The 27,488-nt window shown below is 40.5% G+C and overlaps 1 protein-coding gene and 2 long non-coding RNA genes across 4 annotated transcripts in view; 2 read left to right on the forward strand and 1 right to left on the reverse strand.

Moving 5' to 3' along the window:
• The window catches only part of LOC145444182 (sodium-dependent glucose transporter 1A-like), an 87,353-nt gene that overhangs the window by 59,726 nt on the left and 139 nt on the right, over positions 1-27,488 (reverse strand). The window contains exon 2 of one of the 2 annotated variants that reach the window (XM_080322113.1): positions 12,418-12,534. The exons of the other annotated variant lie outside the window; for it this stretch is intronic. Coding sequence (XP_080178239.1) covers positions 12,418-12,534 — 117 coding nt within the window. The remainder of the gene's footprint in view (positions 1-12,417; positions 12,535-27,488) is intronic. 2 annotated transcript variants of the gene reach the window in all.
• LOC145444194 (uncharacterized) overlaps positions 1-27,488 on the forward strand; it is a 79,411-nt gene that overhangs the window by 50,154 nt on the left and 1,769 nt on the right. The window lies entirely within an intron of this gene.
• On the forward strand, positions 14,859-27,487 carry LOC145444195 (uncharacterized). The gene is made up of 2 exons (XR_013916635.1): positions 14,859-16,599; positions 18,646-27,487. It is a non-coding gene; the product is annotated as an uncharacterized LOC145444195 (long non-coding RNA).

Raw genomic sequence — 27,488 nt, forward strand, 5'->3', positions numbered from 1 at the left:
TTAGGGTGAAATCATGAGCTATCGGCGAGTAGAGCGAAAATATTTCAATCCACTAATGAATTTGATCAATAATATCGGTACGTGCATATATTGCATGTATCGTGGGTCACATTTGTCCCCCTGGGCTCAGATTATAATGACAGGAGTATACCACGGTGCCTGGACAGGTTTTGGTCAACACAGGCGATCATTTTGGGTCAAAATTCCATCGCTGACAATTCTTCTGGGAGCTCACTGGTGGAGTCGCAGGTTTGCCGACATTTTATAAATCTTGGTGTGTCTTGACTCGAAGATAGCTGGCGCCGAAATACCGGTCCAGCGGGCTGCACACCACGAGACCCAACAGTCCGAAGAGATACCGGGACTATCGAACGCCTGATATTTCGACTACGGTCAGGACACTGTGTAGGAGCATCCCATTTATTCAGAATCGGCTGCTCGGACTCTCCGATGTGCGAAGAATGCGATGTCATCGAAACAGTCGAACACTTTTTAATATCATGCATTAAATACGACTTTCATCGATCATTTTTAATAACCTATTGCAATCAGTTACACATACCGTTCACCACACGCAACCTACTCTCGTCATCGCAATTGTCCACCGCCGTCGCTGAGTTCGTGATAAGTTGTAATAAGTTCATTTAGTTACTGCTTGATTTGAATTTCCTGACGACCGTGCCCAAATGGCGAAAAGCACCACTGATATTTGTAATAATAATATTAATACCGAGACTACTCTTTTTCTAATAATTGCGCATAGAGTTAGAGTCAGTTTTGTACAGGCATATTAATTTTCCGGTAGGGTTAGGGCAAGGAATCCAGGGGCACTTATTCTTGCGAAACAACATCTAAGGAAAATCAATCTGCCCCGAGACGACCTACTTATGTTAATATACAAAAATTTACGAAAATATGTGAGGGGGTGAACCCTTTCGACGCCCCTGGCTACGCTGACGGCTTGAAACTGTAGCTTGTTTAGTCTAGGGTTGCCATACGTCCGGAATTTCCCGGACATGTCCGGAATTTCACTGAAAAATTTGCGTCCGGGAGGAATTTCTAAAATATGCCTAAATGTCCGGAATTTTGAAGGCTTGAAGCAGGCTCAAAAGTTTTTCTTAAATCAACATAAACAATATTATTTTCAAGCAGATTTATGCTATTCAAAATTGTTCTTCACGCCGCGCGCGAGTTTGCAACGTATAAGGATATTATTATGGGCTTCAGGCACCACCCTCGCAAAAAAAATGCAATCAAAATAAATATAAATAACCATTATTCACTGAAATAAGCAGTGGCGGCTCGTGACAATATCGGGTGGTGGGGCAAGGGCTGCGAGCGACTTTTATCAACATGACGTCACAATGGCGTTTTCCAACGTAAAAAAGTAACTTTATGATGGTCACATGAATTTCCCGACAACAGTGATTTTAACGTAGGTGCCGCGAGAGGTTTGCCGGTGAGCCGTGACTTGAAGTGTGGTAACAAATGTTTTATTCATTTATTTTTAATCAAAGGATTATTTTACAAAATGTACGTGAACTAAGAATCGTCCCTATGCCACGAATCAAGTATCAGGTCATCCTTAGTAGCATGCGTTTTGATTTCATGGTAGAGTTATAGATTACGCAAATCGATAGACCCTAAAATCCGACCGTCACCCCAAATTCGAAATCCGGATCCAGTCCGGCCAGGTAAAAAAACATTGAAATCCTGCTCCTGCTCCTGAACCGGACTGTGGCCATCTCTGGTTACGACCAGGTGATAATAGGCAACCAAAGCGGAGGCACCCGGCGTACGATTGGATCAATAGACTGGACAACTTCTAGACCTCTCATTTTCGCTCTAAAGGCAACTGCGTAAACTACGTACGGAATAAAGATTCAATACGATTCATGTTCGCACTTGACTTGACCTGACTAATTCCAATGACTATAACTCGAGAGATTGCGTAAGCCTAACTGGGAAGGTCAACGAGTTCGGACACATACGCAATTGTTATCTCATAGATTGGGCCTGTCATATTGAATCCAGAACATCAATTTGAATGGTCTTTGAAGAACTAAGGACAGCAGCCTCGGAACTTCGGTCTCGGAACAACGTAGGACATTTTGGCCTTGAAACTGGAGACGGTGACACAACACATACGGCTTACTGTCTATAAGTCTGCTGCGAAATCGCCGTTGGAAAATATATTAATATATAAATACATGAATAAAAGCCGTAACTTAGTATACTGTTACAAGAAATCATCGAGAAGTAGCATACGCAATCTCATAACCCATTCCGGTATGGTACACTGTCAAAATCAATGCAAACAGACGAACACCGAACTTTGAGTAAAATAGATCGAGGAATAGGCTGATCGAATGATCAGCTGTTAGCCGACATCGAAAATGAAATAGCTATCGCAATTGACAGGGGATTGTAAGCAAATGGTTTGAAGGCCACAATTTCACAGTGAAATGGACATTGGCGAACATAAAATTATGCGAATACTTGAATGCAAACCGAGAATCTTGGTTAGCTGTTTCATGCGATCATCGAGATATACCATTGGAAATATCATCACCGATCTCGTTATGGAACGCAGACTATAGATTAGCACAGACCGACACCGGCTTTTGCGTGAGATCCGCAATGACGTAGGTAGGCTAAGTATCAGATCAGCGCGCATCTCTACCATACTCGACCTCGAAAACGAAATAACTGCCTCAATCATTGAGTGTCAACTTTAAGACTTGGCACCGCGTTCGATACTAAAATCAAGACATACCGTGTGAAAGCTCATGACAGATCTAGGTATGGAACATCGTTAAAATCAATAGAGACCAATAACGGCTTTTGCGTAAATTTGTTGGCGATAAATGAAGAGTCAGCTCTTACTCGACTTTGGAAACGAAATTACCACCCACATAGTTCAGTGACAAACTTAAAACTTGTTACATCGGTCGATACTAACACTTACCGTGCCAAATGTCATGACCGATCTCGGTATAGAACATCGTCAAAATCAATGGAGACCAATACCGGCTTTTGAGTAAAATCTGTTTGCGATACATGACGAATCAGCACACACTCAACTTCGGAAACGGAATTACTACCCTAAACTTTAAGTAGAAACCCTGAAACTTGGAGCAGTGTTAAATACTACCTTCACGACATATCATACCAAGTTTCAAGAATTATCATGGTGCGAAACACCGTCAAAATCGACCTATACCAGCAAAGGTCGACTCAACGCATATTACGGTAACCGAGTTCAGATATAGATACGATTGTTACATCACACCTTAGGGGCGAGTAGGCATATTTGCCCCGGTTGCTCGGCCATTTTACGAATAGGAGAGAGTAAATCACCGTTTCTTTATTGTGCGCGGCTTTGAGAGAATAGATAGTGAAAGCTTGTTATGAGCGCTACCGGGGCAAGCCCCGGCTAGGCATTCACAAAGCGAAAACACAGAAGAGAATTCGATTTTCGCAGAGACTTCGCTATGTATGGGCGTTTGCAAGCGAAAGCACAAGAAGAACGCGGGTTTCGCTGTGATCTCGGTATATATTGATTGCTGTGCGTCTATAAATGGTTAAATTGTTATTGAACAGAATTTTAGGTGGGGCAATGCCCCAGTTGCCCTATAGGACGAGCCGCCACTGGAAATAAGTCTGATTGTAATCGCAATTATAAGCTACCGGCATATTCCTAGAGTTGGGGCTGATTGGATGCTTCAATCACATACAGTGGCTCCAAATCTTGGGGTCGTCCGCCTTTATCTGGAGATCGCGATGATGTTGAACGTAATCAGCTTCCTATGCCGTGTGCAAGTTTGGGCAAGCTGAATTTTTTTAGTAATCTGCTTATCAAGTTTTGAGCTTTGCCACGGAACATTTTCTAGTGGGAAATGAGGTCGCGAGCATAAAAGGTTGGAAATCACCGGATTTGCAACCTGCTAGTGCAGTGGTTCTCAACCATTTTTTGACGCGCCCCCCTTTTTAATAGTGAAAAATTTCGCGCCCCCCCCCCCTTATCTTCATATCACAAAATCCAACTGGGATGCTAGCAACCCCAACAGATTGTTTGGTGGTATGGTCGCGGTCGGTTATGAATGTTGAAGAGAGAATAAAAAATATGAAATTGCGTCTATATAGAGAAACACGCCTGCATTGGAGGCAAAGCGCGCAAAGCGCGAAAAATTTTTTCAGGTGACTGCTTCTTCGCGCCCCCTTCAGATGTTTCACGCACCCAGGTTGAGAACCCCTGTGCTAGTGCATTTTATAGTAGGCTAATATATCGAAGAATCAATATTATTGACAGAATTCATACATAAAATATAACAGCCAAATGCATATAGTAAGTGCCCACCAAGTTACATCGACTACCCTATGGTGGGCCCAAGATCAGTGCTTTTTGGGCGGATGGGGGGGGGGGGGGAATGTTGTTTCGGACCTGATTAAAACACATAAACAGATAGCCGCACCGACCTAACTGTATAGCAGGGCTGTCAAACGCAATCCTGACAGCCCAGACACGGCCCGCCAGATGATTTCATCCGGCCCGTGGAGTCATCTATTGCTAACCCTAGCAAGTAGCAATCACCAGAGCTCACATTACATATGGCCCAATTCATGACCTATGTTCCACTTCATTCCTGTACAGTGTATACAGTCGATGGGCAATGCTTTGCTAGTGTGACGTCATATTGACGGCCAATGTGTTACACCTCATTTTAAAATCCGCTAGGGGGCGCTAAAGAGTGTCCGGAATTTGCTTCACAAAAATATGGCAACCCTAGTTTAGTCATCATCATCCAAGTGTCACGGCCGGGCTAAATAAAGTTTTGATTGACCTTACATTATTACAAGTTCACAATAAATTACGGCAGCAATTAATTTTTGGATAATATAACTGGTTTCGAAAATTACCGCGCGGGCCCGGTTGGCCACCCCTTACTTATACCATACTCAACCACTTTGCTTTCGATTTTATCTGTTTGCTGCTGTAAGTTACGTAAAATTACCATTCATGTAGAGCAGGGGTTCCGTAACTATGTTCCTGGTCCGTTATCTTCATAATACCTACCACTCATGTCAGCAGTCAGCAATTGAATTGATAATATAATTATTATTATGATCCGTGTGTACGCTGGTAATTTGGCCCTCATAGAATCCGACAATTTAGCTATGATATTGCAACATTAGTCGGTCATTTTGTCTCGAGCGAATTGATAGCTCTCCTACATCGTTTTCAATTATACAGTATACGTATTTACTATTGATAGACATATGTCGAGAGTGAACAACTGAACATTTTACTCTCCCGGCTAACTTATTGCGCAAAATCATCTTGGTTCGATGGAGACCATATTCGCTGTATTCAACGAGCTACGGGTACTCAGATATTACAACCTGCGCTACCGTGCTGTACTGGTACTAATGAATTGTTTTTAATAATGGCCGACTCGATATCAACTGCCATAAAAATATCAAAATTCATACCCCTGCTCCTACCGCTAGACCTACTGGTGAAGTTTTTGTTTGTAGTAGTGAGACAGTGTAAGCCTACTTGTTTGATGGTGGTGTGCGCGTGATCGGCTGGTTTTTAACCATGATGGGGGGGGGGGGGGTCGCTGGAGATCAAGACTCACACCTGACTATTACGTCACACTGATATGCGCTAACTAGATATACATGGTAACATTTTTGTTGTGTAGGAAAATCATGTTTTGATGGTTTTGTGTTTTTAGCACTTTTAATGTTATTTTCTTCATTAACAGTAAAACTAGTAAATACACACATAATCCGGGGAGAAACCTGCTCCCAAAGGAAAATGGCGAGATTGGAGTAAATTCTTTTAAATTTCAATAATACAGTCAAATTGTTATTCCTATGCAATACATGAAGAGATCAGATTACATAATTGCAGTAGGTGAAGAATTGGCAAGGGTTCCAGAACAGAGGTAGAGATGATTGAAAATGAAGAATCGAAATTACAGAAATTATGCTGTGATTCACAAGTGTAATTTTAGTCGAGTGGTGCACACAAGGCCTTCCGAAGAATATGCACAGTGCCCAATAGCGTGATCTCATGGATCATGTCGAATTGAACGTTACCCGGGATCTGTTGGATATGTCTCACGAGTTTTTTGCTTACGACTCCTGTAGCGCCAATGACTATCGGTACAATGTATATTTTGCATGCCACATTTTCTCACATTTCATTTTGAGGTCTGCGTATTTCGATTGTTTTTCTGATTCTTTTGTAGTATATTTTGGTCAGCTGGGACGGCCAGTTCAATGAATAAGCATTCTCTTTTCTTTTTTAATGTTAATAATAATAATAATGATAATATTATTATTATTACATATCCATGACAGTGGCGCTTATCGCTTGTTTAGGCCTTGTGCGCCACGACAATACATTTCTCAAAGTTCAGTGTCTTTGCTTTGGTTAACGAGGACGACTTTTTCTTGTACGCGCACGCTCACTCCCACTCTTCATATCTCTCGCTTTCGTGCGTCCCCAATCAAGGATAATCCAAGAATTATCATCGAAAAACTCAAATAACTCCGCTTCTACGGCTTGGAATTGAGTCAAATTTGTTTTGCATTGTTATTGAAGACAGCGCAACAATTTTATGGGGTTGGAAGAGAAATTTGAAAAAAAAATTTTTTTGCATTCATAGGCAAATTCGAAATTTTCAAACTCTACGAAATCCGCGAATATTGTTTGGAATGAATTCAAATTTGGTGTGCGTCGTTTTTTAAGGCAACCTAACGATTTAATCACGTAACCCGCAAGATTCAGGAAAAAAAGTTATTTTTGAACAGCCCTAGTATTCACTCATGGCATATATTCAGGCCGTGTTATTTTTGGCATTTCAAGAGCCAGATGCTAAAACTGCCAAAAATAAAAATTTAAAAATGCCAAAAATAACTAATTTTTGGCATTTGCCAAAAATAACACGGCCTGCCAATAGTGTATTTCTTTCATGGTGTTGTGTTAACAGGACCGCATTAGAAGCGAGACGAGCGTGTGTGAAAGGCAGGTTTCTTACTCAATGGGTCCAGCCCACCCATCAGGGAGAAAGCACGGTGTCCTAAATGGTGTGGGCACAGCGAGATTGAACGGCTGACTGCATTTGGTTTACGTCATACTTTCCATTTGTCCAAAGGCAATTTTACGGCCATTTTTGACCGGCTTGCCGAGCGCTAAATTTGATAAAACGGGTATCAATGGAAAGCTGCCGCTGTACCGATTATTAAAATATAAATTGAATTCTGCTCATGGATCTGGAACCCCCAATTTCAACCACGATTTTTGCATTGTGATCGAGTTGAACATTGTGACACAACAAACAGTCCGGCTATTTCCGAGCTGCAGTCTCGTTTTGCCAGAGAGTCTTGTTGCGTTAATGTTCTTAAACAAGCTAACCTTCCCAGGACTCTTCCACGTGAGTTGGTAATATTAAAGCCATCTGACGTGACAAAAGTCCTCCTAAAATATATCGGTCGACTGATGGAGATGGGATGGTCGCGCTACAAAATAGAATGTGTTGAGAGACAACACAGGGAACTTCTGGAAAAGTATCGGGAAGAAAATTCTTTCCGCGATGACATCGATGGCACTAGCGCAGTGATCTCTTTTCATGATGCTTGGAAGGCGGTTCTGCCCTCCGAGATATTTGAAGCTCTGAAAACCTTTTGAGGAGGACTGGCAATATTCTTTCCTTCAACGGCTACTGTTGAAGCCGATATTTCCCAGATTCGTTGGGCGAAAAATTAATTCAGGAGAAACTTTGCTGACCTGAGTTTGGAAGCACTGTTACAGTGCAAACAATTTAAGTCTATTCAAAAGCTGTAACAATCAGGTGTTGAGCGTGTTTGTTAAGCTTCTCATTCTTTTTGCTTATTGGCACCGATTCCGAATGGATACTGCACATTTTGTGGTTTCGTTTGATATTATTAACCTATGTAATCGTTAGGTTTTTTCTTCTTATTATTGTTTGTTATTGGTACTGATTATAAGTGGATGCTGCACATTATTTGGTCTCTATTGATAAACTGACCCAAATAAAGCGTTTTTATGACTAATTCGAGTCTGAAAATATATATTTAGAGGTCGATGCCAAAACTGCCAAAAATAAAAATTGAAAAATGCCAAAAATAAGATATTTTTGGCAGTTTTGGCATATGCCAAAAATAACACGGCCTGCATATCTTGGATGGATGTAAACGATGTGGGAGAGCGGATTCGCACCAGACAGACCGGCCCGCTAAAAGTAGCCTGGAATTAAGAACACTTAGCCTACTTTTGAATACAAATGCGTGAATCAAAACAATAGGCTCAGTTCCATGTTTAGGAATATATTTTGAATCAGCATTATGAGAAAAACGCATTGAAATACAGAGCGCGGATTTCAGATTGTCAGCGTGGGTCTCCAAACAACAATACTGAATACCAAGCTACGCACAGCTCGGTCGCCCAGCTTTATAATATCCAGAATATATTTTGGCCTCTCCATAGAAAAAAGGGGTCTGTGATTGAAATGAGTTAAGAATGTTTCATGTTTAGTATTGTTTTGAATAATGACATTGAATGAATAAATAGTATTTTTTTTGTAAATTAACCGACGTCAATCTTGAATCTTCGAACACCTGCAAAACGCCTTGATCGTAAGATATCGTTTGGAAATGACGTACTGGGTGCACCAACGTTAGCCAATATTTTATTTCAGAGTACCAATGACTTTTGACAAGCATACAGACCAAGTGAATCAATTTTACCGATATCAATGAGCTCCTACACATGGTCAATCAGAATCGTTTCATGATTGGCGCTAGAGTTAAAGACTTAGTTCAAAACACATTGGTGCATGTCAAGAACCTCCCCGGTGCTTACCGTGAAATCTAAGTGGAAACGTATGGCAATCGAGTACATATAGTTGTAAAACACGTTCACAGTGGTGGTGGAACAAAAATAATAACCGGTGACGAATATAAATAACAACCAAACGTTCTTTATCGGTTCTTCCGTTCTGTTTTCGCAAGCAAATCCGTTTTCGTCGGATTTGGCTGCTATTCTTTCTGCAAGATCCCAACAGAAACACATGAGGGCGTATTTGACTCTAGATTACTATCCTACGCAGGTTGGTAATCTGTAATTTGACAGTCTCTATGCGCACAGAAAGTTATTAATACCTTCCATTTTAATGAACGAAAGGCCTTGGAGAAGAAAAGACGCGAATAGCATCACGCATGCAACGATAATACATGTCCATCCCACCGGATCGAGCCGCACCTATCAAGTACACATATAATCACAGTTAATATTGATCGAAGTCCATACACGCAGAAGTGGTCAAGGTAGTTAGCGTTGCAACTCAGGCAGACGTAGAAGTGACGGCGTAAAATCCACTAGCCTATACATTACAAATAGAAGTAGCCATTTGCAAGCGCGTGAAAGTTATACTTCAGATTGAAGTAGAAAATGAACGGTTTGAAAAGTACCCAAGTATAGATTGTTTTGAAAAAAGATTTGGTTGTGGGCCGCATAACTTTCGACAGTTGATCGGTGATGGTGACAATCACTGTTAATAGTCTTCCAACTTGCAATCATCGCACGAAGAGGAGTAAGCCTACAAGCGGCTTGAGGGCGGGTAGACTTGTACAAACCAATGGATTTTCAAAATGCGCAACTAGAATTGAAACTAGAATTTCATCACATTTCAAAACTCACCACTAGAACTAGATCTAACGAACTTTAAAAATCTGTAGTTAACCAACTAAAACACTAAAATCCAAAATAGGTTTAATTCCGAAGCAACACATTACTTTATATTGTACCGGAATCGCATTGACTTAGCGGATTGGCGATAGTCGCTAATTCGCAGCTCTGATAATACGACTTAATGAATTGCAAATGAGCTAAGAGATATTGTAGATAGAATTGACAGTTCAAAGGGATGGAACTTCGAGTTTGAAATTGGAGGTGATTCAACCCCCTCCCCCCTCCAACCCCGTCGGGGGCTACCCCACCGTTTGTAGTGATGAGTGATGACTCTACCAACGTGAGGAGAACGTCAAAGCGTAATGTAAGCCATTTTCTTAATAAGCATAATTGTCGTAACCGCAAAGAAGCTTCGCGTTCATCCTTATAATTACCGTAACCGCCGGCGAAGTCGTCGACCTGAATTCTGTGGTTACAGATACTTTTGGTGGCATCTCTGTCGATCCGCCAGAGGATGAATATTCCGCCTCGGATGAATTCTGATGACTTGCTCTCGCGAAAAATGGGTTCGCTGTAAAGGCTCGCGTTAGTCTTGAACATATTTCAACAAGTATCGCCGCTATCACACCGAGAAAGGGGCACAAAACCGCCCCGGCTCTATTGGATAAATGGTAAATTTGAATGCAGGAACGCGACGACTTTTCTCCCCACAATCGTAGAATGACGGCCTGTATGCCTCAAATAATTCGGTGACAATCATCTTGTCTATTTGTCGTATTGTAATTTTACTATGAAACTATTTGATTTTATCTACGGCTCTCAGGGCGGGGCCTACGGTCGTAGGCCCCGCTCAGCCCCATATCTTTAAAGTGTGAACCACGAGTTGGCGACGCAAGAATCGATATATACCTTCATTGACGCGTTGGTTTCCCTTTCATAGATTTCCAGTTCCACCAGTGTCCAAGCCTTCAGGTAATTTTTCAAATATTTTATGAACATATATACCTGCGCTATATATAGTAGTGAGATTGGCGATTCTGAAATGAACGACTGCTGCTACATATATACATATATATATATTAGTCTCGATATGCCAGGTGTGGCCAACCTTATCAGCCAAAGGGCCACATGAGATTTACGAACCACTGCGCGGCCACTTCAATGTTGATGACTTTTTTTAGTCTTCTCGATAGGAGCGAACCGGATTAGGTAACGGTGAAAACAATACTTATATTAATACGCATCAAAATCAATAACAATCATGACATGAAGACCCAGTATCCACCTATGACCTAGCCGCGAACAGCGCGAAATTTTTTTAAAGTTAATGAATGAATGCGGTCAATACTAATGTTACTTGAATATATTGCGGGTCACCCTGCATACCGCTGGGCTCATTTGGCTTGGTTATTCGGCGCCTGGACTTATAAATATCGCAGATTTCGGCTAATATGCGAAATAATGTACTTTATAGTAGGGTTACCATAATTTGAGAATCTGAAAAGAGGGCACTTTTTCAAAATTTTTAGACTTGCAATACTGGAGTAAAATCCTGAAAAAATGGTGAAATTTTCCAGACTTTGTGGTCGATTGACTAAAACAACTAACAAAGGTCATCTTTCCAGCTCAAATAAAGGTCGTTTTTCTGGCTCAAGTCCCGATAACCCCGTCGGACCGTTACTTGGCCGCTGATTGCCTATATCTCAGTCCAATTTCCGCGTACATTTAACCAAAATTCTTAAAAAGAGGACGAATTCTCCAAAAAGAGGACATTTAGGCGTCCTCCGAGGACACTTCAAAGAAGTCAAAAAACAGGACGAATCCTCTTTAAAGAGGACGTGTGGTAACCCTACTTTATAGTCAATGGTCATATAGGCCTATACGACGATCTACGAAAAATATGGCTGGCCCCTGACCACGCCAATGTGTCGAAACCGATCATTTAGTCATCAAAACCCCAAATTTCGCGGTCAGGCTAATCAAATCTTGGTTATTTGATTTTGGTATTTATTTTTTGATAATATAACTAATTTCGAGAATTACCCCACCGGTCATTCAAAACCTTCTCGCGGGTCACGGGTTGGCCGTCACTGTTCTATAGTAATGCCGAAAATTTGATCAAACAATAACTCGCAAAAAGTTCACTATCAGATACTATACGGACGGAGAAAATCGCGGAATGATTACGACGAAACTATGCACTCACAATTATAATCGTCGAGGACAGACTTGTCTCGCTATTTTATGCGTCATTCCCGGACCAAATGTCGGAGCTCGATAGCGGACAATGGTAACACCAAAATCATAGTATCTGGGGTTCGCGTTCAAAATAAAGCGAGTTTCAAAACAACAAGAGTGTCATCATAGGGTGTCATTAAAAAACGACCGAATGCGACATAACAAGAAAAAAAAGTTGAGCATGCGACACTTCAGCATGCGTCACTTGAGCATGTGACGTTATAACCCCAAAACTAATCTACCCTGACTCACACCCCAACCTTAAATCTAACCTAACCCTAAACGTAACCACACCCTAGCCCGAACAATAACCCACAATACTCAAGTGTCTCAAGTCGAAATGTCGCATGCTCATACAGTCGACGGACCGTAAAACTAGGAGCATGAATATCATCTTTGCCATTTCGAAATAGCCAGAGTGCATATATATCGTGATTGCAGTGTAAGGGACATACCCACGTCCAGATATCCAAATACCAAGCCATCCACGATGACATCGGCGATGAGCAAAGGAAAGCTTTCTATCCACGGGATAACGAGTTCCGTTGCAGCCAGGATGCTTAGAGCAAGCCCTGTAATTATAGAGTAGGACAAGAGCTTCTTGGAGGTACAGAACTTCAACATGCAATTGAATAGTATATTCGTATGGAAATGGACCCGAATATTTTCTACTGAAACTCGTCAGGGGTAATCGTCAGCAACTAGTAGAGAATTGGTACGAACATTGTATATCGTTACATCCGTCACAGTCTATAGATAACTAACCAACGAATAAATGCGAATCACGTGATTCACGGTCGAGTGATGCTACAGTCGCAGATTTGTTGTCGCTTCATAGCATGAAACGGCAACGTAATTGCTAATTCCATAGATGACGACCTGAGCGCTCTAATTTAATAAAGTTGATCTTATTTGAAAGCTACAGTCGCGATGATTCCGAAAATATACATTACCTTTTCATCAAGGCTAAGGAACCACCTCAAAATAACCTTCAAAATCTGAAAATCGGCATTGCTCTAAACCAGTGGTTCTTAACCTTTTTTCTTCCAGCGCCCCCTTTCAAAAATTATCGGGTTCTAGCGCCCCTCCCCCCATATTGTAAGGACTGTAATAAAGACAATGGGTAAGACGGGGGCGTCACATCACTTCGTCAGCCCCCCTCAAAACGATTGTTGCGCACCCATAGCATGATGAACCAAACTTGTGGGCTTTGCGGCCAAGAACCCCGTCGCGTTTTTTCGATGGTCCACACAGTTTGTGTGGCCTGGTCGCCCTAGGCGTCAAAATTTTCTATAATGCATGAATGAATAGGTGGTAATTGCATATATATGTCGCTATCAACTTTTTATCCTCTCAGCTCACGTAATCAGATTTACCGGTAGCGCTTAGTGAGCTGTTATCTTGGAAAATGAAGGCCACTTAAATAATAATGAAACATATTCGGGAGTATACCAGTTGGTACAATTACTTCGTTACATGTTGTTATTTTGTTACCTCTTGTCCGCTATGTAGCATTAAACTGAAGTAGGCTAAGCACGCGATTCAAAATTGGTATTTCTTCACTGGCAAATATTTTTTTCTCTGGTGGATGTTATTTGTCCTGTGGGGTGTGGATTGCGACGACATGATAATTCGGCACGAGCGATGCAAGCACCTGTGGAAAATTAGACTTAAAGGCCTATACATCGAAGTTTACGGTCAACATAAGGAAAATCAATCCTCTTCGGCTAAGGTTTTCTCGCTGACGATCTTTTGACACACTTCTCGGAGTCCTGTATTGGCCGGAACTTCAGATGTCTTTGTACGTCGTGGCGTAGTAATGGCAGACCCCTAAATGCCTATTTCTATTTTCCATAATTATTTTGTTGCAAATAACCCTAGCAAGCGTGACGGCAGTGTTTAAGCGGGAAATTGGCGATCTGAAAGTACGCGCAATTCATTTACATGAGTTATAATAACCCACTACATTTATGAAAACATATATGTAGCAAACATCGTCGCGTAGCGCGACCAAAAATTTCGGGATTTGACATGTTTTGTGGAATGTTAATTTGCTCTGAATACTCATTAAGGATATGTCCTACTACTACATCATCTAATGCGAAGCCAATTTTCTTCAGCGCCCCTCATATCGCCCCCTGATCCCAGCGCCCCCCATATTGCCCCCTGAGCGTTTTCGCCTCCTTCAAAATCGCCAGCGCCCCTTGGGGGGCGCTGGAAGCAAGGTTAAGAACCACTGCTCTAAACAATCGCAACGACGCAGCACAATGGCCATAACAATGGTCCTTGCGTGGTTGCGATTGTTCAGAACAATGCCGATTTTCAGACTTTAAGGGGTATTTCGAGTTGGCTCCATTGCACTTATCAGATTTTGATGTATATTATCAGAATCGACGCGACTGTAGCTTTCAAATAAGATCAACTACATTAAATTTGAGCGCTCAGGTCGTCATCTATTGAATTAGCAATTACGTTGCCGTTTCATGCTATGAAGCAACAACAAATCTGCGACTGTAGCATCACTCGACCGTGAATCACGTTATGGGCATCTATCAGTAGGTTAGTTATCTATACACACTGCACACGGATGCAGGGGATGAATTACAAAAAAAAGTTGCCAGAATTTGTTTTTAAGGTATAAGGCATGGGAAACGGACTGAAAACCTAGACTTTTTGAAAGTCGGTCAATTCTGAACAACCCTAATACACAGTCTTCGTGATATCTGGCAAGCGGTCGCGGAGACGCATGAGCGAGCAGCCACGAAGAACCCGGATGTAAACGTCACAGAGTCTTTTTTCGCCACCGCACGCCGAATGACATGCATCGCCGCACAACGGATCTTGACCACGAATTATAATTATTGAATTGGAACGTGGAAAATGAGTTCAACTCCGAATTAGATAGAAATACAACAAAGCTGAGTTCAGTTCATATCAAATCAGTTCATTCTTGCTTGTCTCGTTTCTTAGTCTTGTAGTATTTTCTGGAAAACAAGAAATTAGATTCGAATTAAAGTTAGAGCATAGACAAACTCCGCAAATTAGTTTAGTTTTAGATTACCGGCATTTCGCTTTAATTAATCTAATTATACAACTAGAATAATCTAAATGTTCAAGTCTGCCTGTAAAATAAAGTATGTCTGCTAGGGTTGTCAATAATTTGGAAAATCTCAAGAATGATGCGTATCCATGTCTCATTCTATAGTTTATTGATTAAAAAAAACGTCAATGAGCCTGCAATAAGCTCACAGGAAAGTCGTTAAGATTTGTCTAAAAGCGTTTGAAAGTAGCTGCTGTAGAGAGGGCTTGCCAGCGACCATAGAACGGCGAGAAGACGAGTAATCACGAAAACGTTGCGTTGGAAACATATCTTGAAAACTTCTTGTCCCGTTCCTATGAAGTCTGAGTGCAGTCTCATAAGCACGAGTATGAAAAATTAGAGTAACTAAACAACTAGAATTTTCCAAGTCTGTCCTGTTAAATCAGGTATCGCCCTGTAAACATTGAGTACACCGGTAAGATATCTTGAAAATTCCGCCAACCGAGAGAAAAAAGTTCACGAAAATCCAGTCCAGTATTCCGCTTCATAAAAGCACCCGCGACTGATCCCGCCAGAATACAGACGGATCTGCCGGTGAAAGTCGTGGAGATCGTGTACACCTCGGCGTCCGCGTTGTGCGCAAGATACAGTAGAGCCGGTCCAGAGAGTGCACTGTATGCCCCTTTGAGAGACAGACATTTGCTTGTTGCTTGTTGCTTGTTGTTGTTCATGTTATTCATGTTTTTTTTTACTACATGGTCATTTACACCAGGCCTATATTCTTTATTATGATTCCACATCTGCAGACATCTGAGACACCGCTTGCGCGGATCAGAGGGCGAGGACAACTTATTAGTACTATTGCATCTAATGCTAATTATCATTGCGTTTAACATTTAACGCACCCAGCAGCAGAAAGCATTGGCATGCAATATCACTGGTTAAGTGGATAGGCACAAACAGCAAGATTATAGTACTCTCTGAGTCGATCTTACATAACCTATGACAATAGGGAAGGAGACAATATTGCATCCTGTGAGATATTCATTAAATATGCAGCTTGTCGGTCGAATGGACAGGAGTGTATTAGATATGGCGCGGTCAGTAGAATTGTTCAGAATTGACCGACTTTCAAAAATTCATGGTTCTCGTCCGTTTTCCTTGCCTTATACCTTAAAAACGTATTCTAGCTAGTTTTTCTGCAACACATTCCTTCCATCTGTGTGCATGTTAAGCTGGAACAATGTAATTTTTCCTAGCTTACTAAAATGTCATATATGTCAGGGTTAAGGCAGCTGTTGTGGTTTTGGTGATGCAAAACCTCACTGTAGATATTATTCTGAGTTCAGGACACCATTTTCATATTGCACACTGCCTTGGAAATCCTTAAACTTACCAAAAACTGAGCATCATTTTGCACGATTTACCATGTAAAAGAATATAACTGTAAATGCACCATCTAATTGCACAGCGACATTGTAAATATCTGATTATACTCTATGAAACGCAAGAACATAACAGGGAAATGGATCGAGAAACGAAACAACATAATAAAGAAATGGATTAATTTGACAAAAATGTAGCACCCATCGGATAGGTAGATGAATATATTGATTTTCGAAATTTTGAAATCTTTGCCGGAGAACTTCCACGGCTTGTGTTTTTTGTCGTCTAGTACGCATAGCCTACATAGTGGGGTCGGTATTTAAATTTATCATACGTGCTGCTGCATCGTTAAGTACTTGACCACTATTCACGAATTCCCGAGCACTCATGAGACGCGGATCACCATCCTATTCTGACACTGGAAGACTCAAACTGATTGTGTTCCACAGCTACAGCATCGATATGAACCACGATTTTATCCCAATCAAATAGGCTACAGGATCAAAAACATGACATAGGTGGATGTCGTTGAATAGGTTTACGGAAGGAGCTTTCAGAGACACAAATTTTGATGAATGATCAGATGAAGATTGTGCATTTCGAGAAAATTCAAAATCGCTGCTGTGGGGAGTGTCATCTGCCTGTGTTTAAGATTTAGATGAGCTGTAGCTGTAAGCTCCCCTCCGTCATTTCATGCTGGTGCAGGCTACCTTCTAGTTATGTCCAGTCTTATTCTTGTTGTCTGATCTCAACTTTCAACACTTCTTCATTACCGCCTTATTGTTCCTAATCTGGGACCTCCCAAATCATGGTAGAAGGTTAGGTCTTACAGTCCTTTCATGATCTCAAATGAGCATTTTTGCATCAACTTTCGAAATAGGTTCAGCGGTTCCTTCCCTGTATCCCACAGCTTAAACAGTACAGCTACAAAGTCACTTCGTGATGTTCCCACATACCTTAGTCTCTGACAGTTGAAGCAAATATACTTTTTGCAGATGATAGATAAATTTGAAGGCACAGCATTTCACCATGATCGGGGGTCCCATATTAGGAACGATTGGTGCAAAAGATGAAGAATTGTTATCAATCAATCAATCAATCAATCAATCAGGTTTATTAATATTTTCATCGTTTCAAAACATCACAAGACTGCGATACAATGAGAAGAAAGGAAGGTGTCGAAACAACTTGGAGTAGCCATTAAGATCAGACACCCACCTTAGCCTAGGCGAAGTAAATAAGAGGCATGCACACTGAATGAAAAGTAATGCAGAGAATAAAAGACGCAAGCCACAAAATGGGGTGGCATGTGGCGGAGGGCGAGGTCGATGTTAGGTCTTGGTCCGGTAATCCTGAAGACTGGCTAGTATTGATTTAGAAGAAATTGCTTGTATTTCGACTTGAATGCGGACATGCTCGACGACTGTCGGATAGCCGGCGAGATGCTGTTCCACAATTGGGGTCCGGCATACTTGATAGAGCAATGCGTTTTCTTGTATTCAGTCCTGATCATATGGTAGTTGTTCTTCGTTGACGCGCGTGTGCTGTACTTGTGCGCTTTTGTCTCCGAGGTGAAGTAGTCCTTGAAATTTGAGGGACATTGACCGCAATGGAGCTGATACATAAACTTGGCAATTTCTAGCTTCCTCATATCTTCTATGTTTAGAACACCAAATCTTTTGAGAAGCGATTTATCAGTTGCACATCCAGACCCCCGTGGGGCTTTGGCAATGATACGGATGATCAGATGTTGAAGTTTTTGCAGTGGGTCAATTGTATTCTTGCAGGCAGCACCCCAACAAAGAATTCCGTATTGTAACTTTGATAGGAATAGAGAGTTGAAGAGTATCAACTGCACGCTGACAGGCAGAATGTAGCTAAGGCGGCGAAATAGACCACATACCTTCGATAGTCGTGGTTTGAGTGATTGTATGTGACTTGTTAGTTAAACTAGGGCAACAAGAAAAAGACTGAACTGCTAGAATCGTGCACCCCCGCAGCAAGTGGCCCAGTAAACATACAGAGAACTCATCTATATCTGCACAAGCAGCTGATTCTTCCCACAGCAGTGATTTTGAAGTTGCGCAATATTTATCAGATCATCCATCTAAATTTACTGCTCTGAAAGCCACTGTAAACCAAATCAACGACAGATATGTATGCCTGGTTCATGATCATTGATTTGCTTGAGACGGAATTTTGGGTCACATAGATGGTATGGGGGTATAACACGATTGGACGAATCTTGCCGTTTCAGAATAACATATGTATCCAGATTTCATGAATGCTTAGGAATTCCTGAATAAAGATCAAGTACTGAAAGATCCAGCAGAACGTATGATTAAATTAATACCGACCACGCTATGTAGGTCTACATACCAGACGGCAGAAAACAGCCAGCCAGTCTCTTACAAGCAGTGGAAGATCTCCGGCAAAGATTTCAAAATTTCGAAAAATCAACCCATCAAGCTGATTGGTATTGGATTTTTGTCAAATATATCCATTTATTTGTTATGCTGTTTCGTTTTGTTATCCATTTCCCCGTTATGCTCTTGCGTGTTTCATTGAATAATAAGGTATTCAAAATATCGCTGTGCGATTGGATGGTGCATTTACAGTTATATAATTTTACACAGTGCAAAATGACGCTCAGTTTTAGGTACGTTTGAGGATTTCCAAGGCATATTATTTAAAGTGAGGTTTTGCATTACCCCAATCCACAACAGCTACTTAAACCCTGACATATATGGCATTTTAGTAGGGGATAATTTTAGGGGGTAATCCTCCATTTTCAGCCGATATTATTCCAGCTCAATATGCTCACAGATACAAAGAATGAGTTACTGAAAAAAGTAGCTAGAACACGTTTTTAAGGTATAAGGCATGGGAAACGGACTGAAAACCATTACTTTTGAAAGTAGGTCAATTCTGAACAACCCTGATAGCGGTCATTTCATAGTTTTTGATGACGCCGCGGGCCACAGCATCAATGATAGAGATATTCAATGTGTAGTTCCCAAGTAGAGGCCTTATTTGACGGGATCTTGCAGACAGGCATTCCACAAACATCGTGGAAATCTAATTTGCTATCGAACTATTCACGCTTGACACGGAAAAAATCAAATTTACAAATATTTGAATAAAATTGTTTTGTGCAGGGCATAATTTATTTTACTTATTGAGTTGCAATTCTGCCATCGGCAAACATCTGTTAGATAATCCGATTTCTGCGAATAATTATCGAGACGACCGATTTCGAATCGTTGGGCGAGGCCGTTCACAATTCCATTTGTGTGCCTTGGAGTCGACTTTTATCAAAATACACCAACCAAAACTCTGTCAACAAAAGGAGTTCGTGTACCACCTAAAAATAGTACATTGAACGCTCTCACATTCACGAAATTTCATGCTGGTGACGTCATATTTTGTGATACGATTGTTGATATACAATGTTCTTTCCAATTCTCTACTAGTTGCTGACGATTACCCCTGACGAGTGTCAGCCGAAAATATTCGGGTTCATTTCAATATGAATATACTATTGAATTGTTTATTGAGTTATATAGACATCATGCGACAGGAGGCATCATGATATCGTAAAACTGTCGTATTATAGCATTGCAGCTAGTGGACCTTTGACGTGCCACAATGTTATGTAGAATATTTTAAAATCTACCGAAGATTGATCTGATATCAGAGCATTTGAGCGATGTAGCGTAGTCCTGGTTTTGATATTGTCGTCATGATAATAAGTATAGGCTATTGTTACTGCCATTGCCAAAGTCAAATTAAATCATCGTTAGATTTTGCCTTCGATTATTATCGGGACATATCAATGAAAACTTAAATATAATCATTATTGGGCCATAGTAATAGCATTGTTCCTTGACCTTTTTAGCGATCGTACCCCTTATGTGCTTCTAACAAGATTTCTCGTAGCCCCAGTCCATTTCCAACGCAATTTCTGATGGTACCTATATTAAGATCAGAAAGCCCATTCACATCAATTCGCGCGTAGCGCGAAGACTATTTTCTAGTTGAAAAAATTGGCCAAGAAAATATCCCGCAGCATATAGGCCTAATTCCACAATGCATCTCGTACACCCTGATGTGGTGCTTCGTACCCCGATGGGTTCTATCGACCCTGGTTAAGAAACCCTGCAATAGAAATGTCCAATCGGCGAAGAATTCATTGGTGTTACAGCTACCTTACTCGCCACCGATAATAACATGGATAAAGAGAACAAACAACACCCAGCATGTAGCCAACTATACGCCACGGGGGTCAGAGAATACCAATGGTTGCCATACTGACCTGATTAAATAGCTATATAACACGCAACGCAAGCTACGACCTTTTGATATATTACTATTCCCCATTACAGTTTCATAGATTGTTGCGTCCATAGGATTACCCAGTCACCGTTCCGAGTCGCAAGTCCTTCTCTGATTTTAATGTTTGACCCGACTCCAACTCGAGTCATTTTTATTTAATCACGCAGTCAATCCAAAATCGAATAATTTTACGAGAAGGTCACACCAAACCAAATCAAAATTTTCAGTCACGAATCATCAACGGGTCATGTTTTATCATCATCAAATAGAAATGTGACGTAATAGCTGATCTTCTACCGCAGGGGCGGGCAACTTCTCTAGTCGGCGGGCCGGATATAGGAAAGTATGTTGCCCGCCCCTGTTCTACCGCATGTGTTTTTTTGTATTCCGTCCTGATCATATGGTAGTTGTCCTTCATTGACGCGCGTGTGCTGTACCTGTGCGCTTTTGACTCCGAGGTGAAGTAGTCGTTGAAATTTGAGGGACATTGAATGCACTGGAACTGATACATAAACTTGGCAATTTCTAGCTTACTCATATCTTCTATGTTTAGAACACCAAATCTTTTGAGTAGCGATTTATCAGTTGCACATCCAGGCCCCCCTTGGGGCTTTGGCAATGATACGGATTATCAGATGTTGTAGTTTTTGCAGTGGGTCAATCGTATTCACGCAGGCATACCGCAACAAAGAATTCCGCATTGCAACTTTGATGTGGATAGAGTGTTGAAGAGTATTAACAGACCCCTAACTAACTATACTTTCCTTTTGCGTTGAAATATTGTCTGGTAGAATGAATATAATATTTTTATTTACTATTATAATATACAGTAGTAGAATGGATTTGTTTCATGCGGAGGATACACCCTAGTGGCCTAGTATTACGCTATAGATGAGTAGGGGAGATGTGGTATCGTTGGATCAAAAATTTGAAAATGATCTCTGGCCCCAAAATGTTCAGCTGATAACAGCAGATCTTTTGCTGGGTCAACACTTTGGTACAAGCTCTACCTATCGCGCATGTATACATGAAAATACGTCTTTTCAAAAAATATTTATGAATTAGAATTTGTTGCTCGAACGTATCATCGGTCCCCACCCGGTGGGTTTAAAGGCACACGACCCGGGGACCTATGAGACATACTCTCATAAACTCAAATATCACAAATTTTCTTGATGTGTAATATTATCTAAGCTAGAGCAAGCCAAATAAAAATGTTTGGTCGCAACCGTCAAAAATAGAATTAATATTAACTCAAATGTTGCCATAAAATCACGTTTTGATTTAGGCTCGAACTTATAAATTTGAGGCTACATACATATTGCCCGTAGATCAACATTGTGACTACCAAATACCTCGTTATAGCGATAAAACATCACAGGTAATTCTTACATAAAGAGTTTCTGTAAGTAGTCATGTTTCAGTTGTTGCATGATTAGTTAGTGCAACTATTTTGCTTGATTTGGCTGTTGTATCATTGTCCTAACCCTATGAATTTTATAAATGAATCGAAAGAAATTCCACTCAAGGAAGGTATTGAATAAAAGGATATGTGCCATTATGTAGCCTGATACAGGCTCTGTACTTAACATAAAAAATGATTCCAGGTTTGTTCGTGTTGAAGATTACAGCGAAAAATGTATACGTCGATCGAAATTTATTTTACACCCCCCACAACAGAAAACATCTGCCAGAAACCCCCTCGCGCACGTCGAAGTTTTTTTTATGTGAGGAAAGATTCTGGCAGCATGCAATTGTAGACAAATTCACTGAGTGTAATCATGGAGTTATCATGGATAATTTTCAAGTATTTTCGGTCCCAGTGATCCATCGGTACCACATCTCCCCCACAGTCTCGGTGCCAGCTGATCTGAGGTATTCTATATTTCTAGTTGCACAGATCTAGACTGTTAGCGAAAAAACCGTGTATTCACACATTTTACCACCCGTGATATATGGGTGTGAATATACACGCGTGGTACACGAAATCAAAACATACCTCAGACTTACGCCACGGAATAAATCAAATACAACATTTAATCCAAATTCTGCTAGCACGTATGAACGTATAGGAAGGCGTGCACGTAGGCACGTTGGATTTATTAACGCGATGGAATTCTGTACGACCATTTGGGTGTTTGAATACACAGTATTTTCGCTAAGAGTGCACCTTACAAATTTTCAAATGATCACCTACCATTAAAATTGTGCATCGGGGCGTGCTTCTAAAACTACCTAGATTACTTTTCAAAGCATGTCATTTCAACTTCTACTCGCAGCTGTTTCGGCAGCTTTCGGATATCGCTACCTAATTAGAATTGTATGTATGCAATATCACGTCTACTTCTACTTGAGTAGAACCTAAAAGGCATGAATCACGAATTTTATCACCTCTGGATGTACTGTAGTTTTCTCAACGAAACATAGTAATGCAATGAGTAGCAAGTAATCATCGAGTTTAGAAATTACTTACATGCAGTTGTCGGATGCAACCGGCTCCATAGAAATTGGATGAGATCCACGCTCCGGATAGCATTACGGTCTACAGTCTATGAATTTTTGTAACAGAACCGACTGAGAAACAAATGAATCCTACCACTGCTTATATGTGGATCTAATGTGCATTGTGCATTTCTCGTTTATATATGCTGCATAGCATTGTGTGTGACATGTGTGACCAACACTGTATAGTGAATAAGATTATTCATTTGCTGTAAAGTGCTAGCAAACTAGAAACTTAACATATACAATACTATTGAATAGTATAATCATATTGTATATTGAAGTTTTGTAACTCCAAGAAACTCTTCAAATATACAATATACTAGCCATCACCGGACGAGGACACGGTGAATGGTTTCTTTATAGCAGGGGCGGGCAACTTCGCCGGCCTGCGAGCCTGATGTGGGGGAATGAAGTTTTTGGCGGGTCGGGTTACAGAATCGATACATTAATCGCGTATTTATCCACCTACACAAGGAATAAATCGTATTTAATGTAAACTTTTTGTTTGAGATCAAAAACCAGGGCATGGTGTGATATGGTATGGTATGGAACGAAATTTCTGTATGGAATATGGAAGAGTGCAAGTATGGCATGGTATGGAAATTTCCCAAGTATGGTATGGAATGTTCTTTCCATACTTCCATACTTTTTCCATACTTTGGCAGTTTTGCCAGAATCATGGTAATGATCCTACTTTCGATTTGTCAAATTGATTGCATACCTCAGAAAATCGCTCACTGTCTATGTTCATATATCTCAAATTGCGATTTATCACTCGCACACCCCGGTTGACATCTATTTGAAGACAACAAAGTAGCGCTACGCCCATATGACGGAAATTAATATTAATAATGAATATTCAAATCAAATCAGATCTGAAATCATAAAAACGAATCATGTTCGACCGCTGTCGCGTTACAACTTGCATTTCAACTTGCACTTCCACTCCGTAAATTACCAAGGAAGTTTTAAAATCGTAGATTCTGAGAATGTTTAAGTTACGTGAATATTGTTATCAGTTTGTTGAACTTGGAAATAATTTTCTGCGCTTTGGTAGGATGATCATCGCGCAATATCTATTTGACATAACCATCATTGTAATTCAAAAATATGTAGCTTGTCTTGAGCGATGTTACGATATGCCGCCTTCCAACACGCATTAAACCTCGTTTATTAAACGTCTATATGAAAGGCCAATCTTATCTCTAACAGTAAGGCCTATTAGCTCATTTGCAATTCAGCGATTCGTATTATCAGTGCCTCCAATTATCTACTGGATCTGGACTGAATCTACTGGACAGCGGCACCCCATCTTCCGCATATACGTTGTTATTTGGTCGCATGCCAAATGGTGTGATTGAAATCACCTGATTCGTTATAATAAAAGTCCATATGTATATAAATATGTAATCAGGTGATCGCGGTTCCCTAATTGATAGCATAGCCGTACTCGTTACAGATGAAATGACATATTTCTTTTGAGTTATGTAGCGTGCGAAAGTGTAGCTTATGGCGGGTTATAGATGATCTAACAGCAGGAAGTTTATCCGGCCCATGTATTGTTTGGCATTTAAACATGCAAATTGATGCTATGTCGCTACATTTGGAAATATTTCAAGCCCTTCCTATTTTTCTGCCAGCTTACACATGCATTTGAAGGAGGCGCAACATTGCGTTTACGGTTACCAGTTCACTGCTCATTCATTTCATTGCGTGCTGTTCAATTCTGGGGTCTTAACTTCCACAAATAGCAAGTCTTTACAAAACAAAGTGTTACAAAATTTTATTGGCGGGAGCAATTTTAAAGGGTGGAATTATAGATTTCAGGTTGTGGGGAATAAAGAAAAAATGGTTGGGAACCAATCTTATAATTTCACAATACCTTTGGTTTATGTAATTTTGTAGATGATGCTGCTTCTAGCAGTCCGTTACCACACTAGATTTACATGTCATGCGATTCTGTTGTGATTTCCAAATAATCCCGTTTGTATACCTATATATTATACGTTCCGTCTTCGAGGATTATGCAACATACATCGCTGACGACATGTGATATAAAGACACTGGGGATATCATTGGTGCATCAGGGCTGTTTAAATGAATGACTTCATCCAAAATAATTAGAGTAAAAACGCCGCAACATTTCCACATACCAAAAAATAGAATATCACTTGAGAGGTTGGGCAAGTCGCGAAAGTATGGAAAAATTATCAAATATAGTATGGAGGAATGTTGCTATGGCATGGTAAATTGTCAAGTATGGTATGGAACGATTTGGCGGGTATGGACTACGGAGTATGGAAAATTCCCATTCCATACCATACCATACCATGCCCTGCCAAAAAAAGTATTTAACGAATTTATTAACCTAATGTACTTTAATAGCTGTCGAAGTCCATCAAACATCTGTGGGCGATCAAAGTTGTCAACAAGTTCTTTGAAATCTGGTTGCATGCCGGATGTAGAAACCCGTAGTTAAGACTGCGCGTGAACATCAGTTAGATTGGAACGCAGCTTGTCTTGGTTTGATCGCAAATGTATGTAGACCATCTTTCTCAGTTTGGCAAACTTGGATTCATTCTGTGACGCATAAAATTTGTCAATAATTTCAGATTAGAATATCACTTCCACGATACAAACTCTCTGCGGGCCGCTCAAACTCCCTTTGCGGGCCGTCTGTTACCCGCCCCTGCTTTATAAGTTATGAGTAGGGCGATTTTTTGACATGTCAAAATTAGTCAACATATTGTCAAAATTGTAACGTTAGGTGAAAATATTGTCAAAATTATTTACAAAGCCAAAAAAATTTTTCACCCGTGCATTTCGTTTGTATCGTTGATTTTGCACTCTCGGTGAACTTATCATTTGATATTTTACAGCTTGTAGCCTACTTTAAAGGACGATCGTTGTAGATGGCCAATTGTCTGGTCATTGTGAATCATAAACGGTCAAATGAAACAAATACGTTGACATGGTGTTATGGACAACGCTCCGCAATATCCTAACTAAAGCAAGACTGCTTGGACATTGCACGGTTCTTGTATCAAGAAGCGCAACATGAAAACTTGTGATGCAAACAGCATCGTCAGTATGAAGCAACACCGTGTGTCACCAGAAGTGTACGCACAACTTCAGTGTTGTCAGCCAACAACTGATGCTGTTGCACGTTCTTTCTCCATTCTTGGTAAGCTTAACAGGGACAGACACTTTCTACCCGAGAATGCAGGAAAGTATCTTTCGTTGGACTACAAATTTTTTTAAATTATTTCTACTATAATACGTAATGTAACTACTGAAATTTTTCATAGGGCCAGATTTCGTTAAAACAAAACTTTTTTTTCATGTTAAAATTTGTCAGATTTCAAGTCAAAACGTTTTTGCAGGCCAAACTATTCGTAAGGACAGACATTTCCAACCAGAAATGAAGATAAATAGTACAATTTTAACATTATGTGCGAAAACACATACGTGAGGTCAGAATTTGGTCAAAATTAAGTTGCTTTAGGTAAAGAAATGTCATAATTTTGATTTTATAGGTTAAACTCTTCCGTTTTTTAGGTCCAAAAAAATCGCAGACTCGCAGCCCATATAGATAACTGTGGATCGATGCGGTTTGGCATTCGATGTAAGCAGCGCGCGTTAACCTTTACCGGCACACATCTTGCCGGTGAATTGGCAATGGTAACAGTGTGGAATGTAGAATTTGGTAGCTTGAACTAGGTTTGTTAATGAGATGAGACACCGATATTGGTTTGACAATATCAAACGTAGTAACATGTAGACGTGCCCTAAGGCTATGTGTACGTATGTAAAACTGTCTAGTAACAATCACATAGTGAACTTGCGGATAGGAAATATATGATGTTAAAAAGCATTTGATTATAAGCAAAATCAACAGTAAGATTTCACTCCGTATACAGTTTACATTGAGCCTGTAATTACTTTGTAACACTAATGAGCGTAACCAGCTGGATCACCATTAAAGGAGGGAGATTTCAGCAATGACATGACATCCCGGATATACAATGACCTAATGCACGACAGCTAAGTTACGATGACCGATTGCGCGATGCAGTGACGCAAAATGTTATTTCTCTCGCAAATATTTAACTATGAGGATAGCAATAATATGTGCATTTGATTTACTTGGTCAAACTAAACGGTAACTACTGTTCTGCAGTGCAATATACAATGTTCCATGGATAACAGTCAGCAACAAACTAAGACTAGGATTTAATCTATATCAAAGCTAAGAATAAT

Source organism: Botryllus schlosseri, chromosome 8 (genome assembly GCF_051294905.1).
Source record: "Botryllus schlosseri isolate E-star chromosome 8, Bs_hap1, whole genome shotgun sequence".
Classification (NCBI taxonomy): Eukaryota; Metazoa; Chordata; class Ascidiacea; order Stolidobranchia; family Styelidae; genus Botryllus; species Botryllus schlosseri.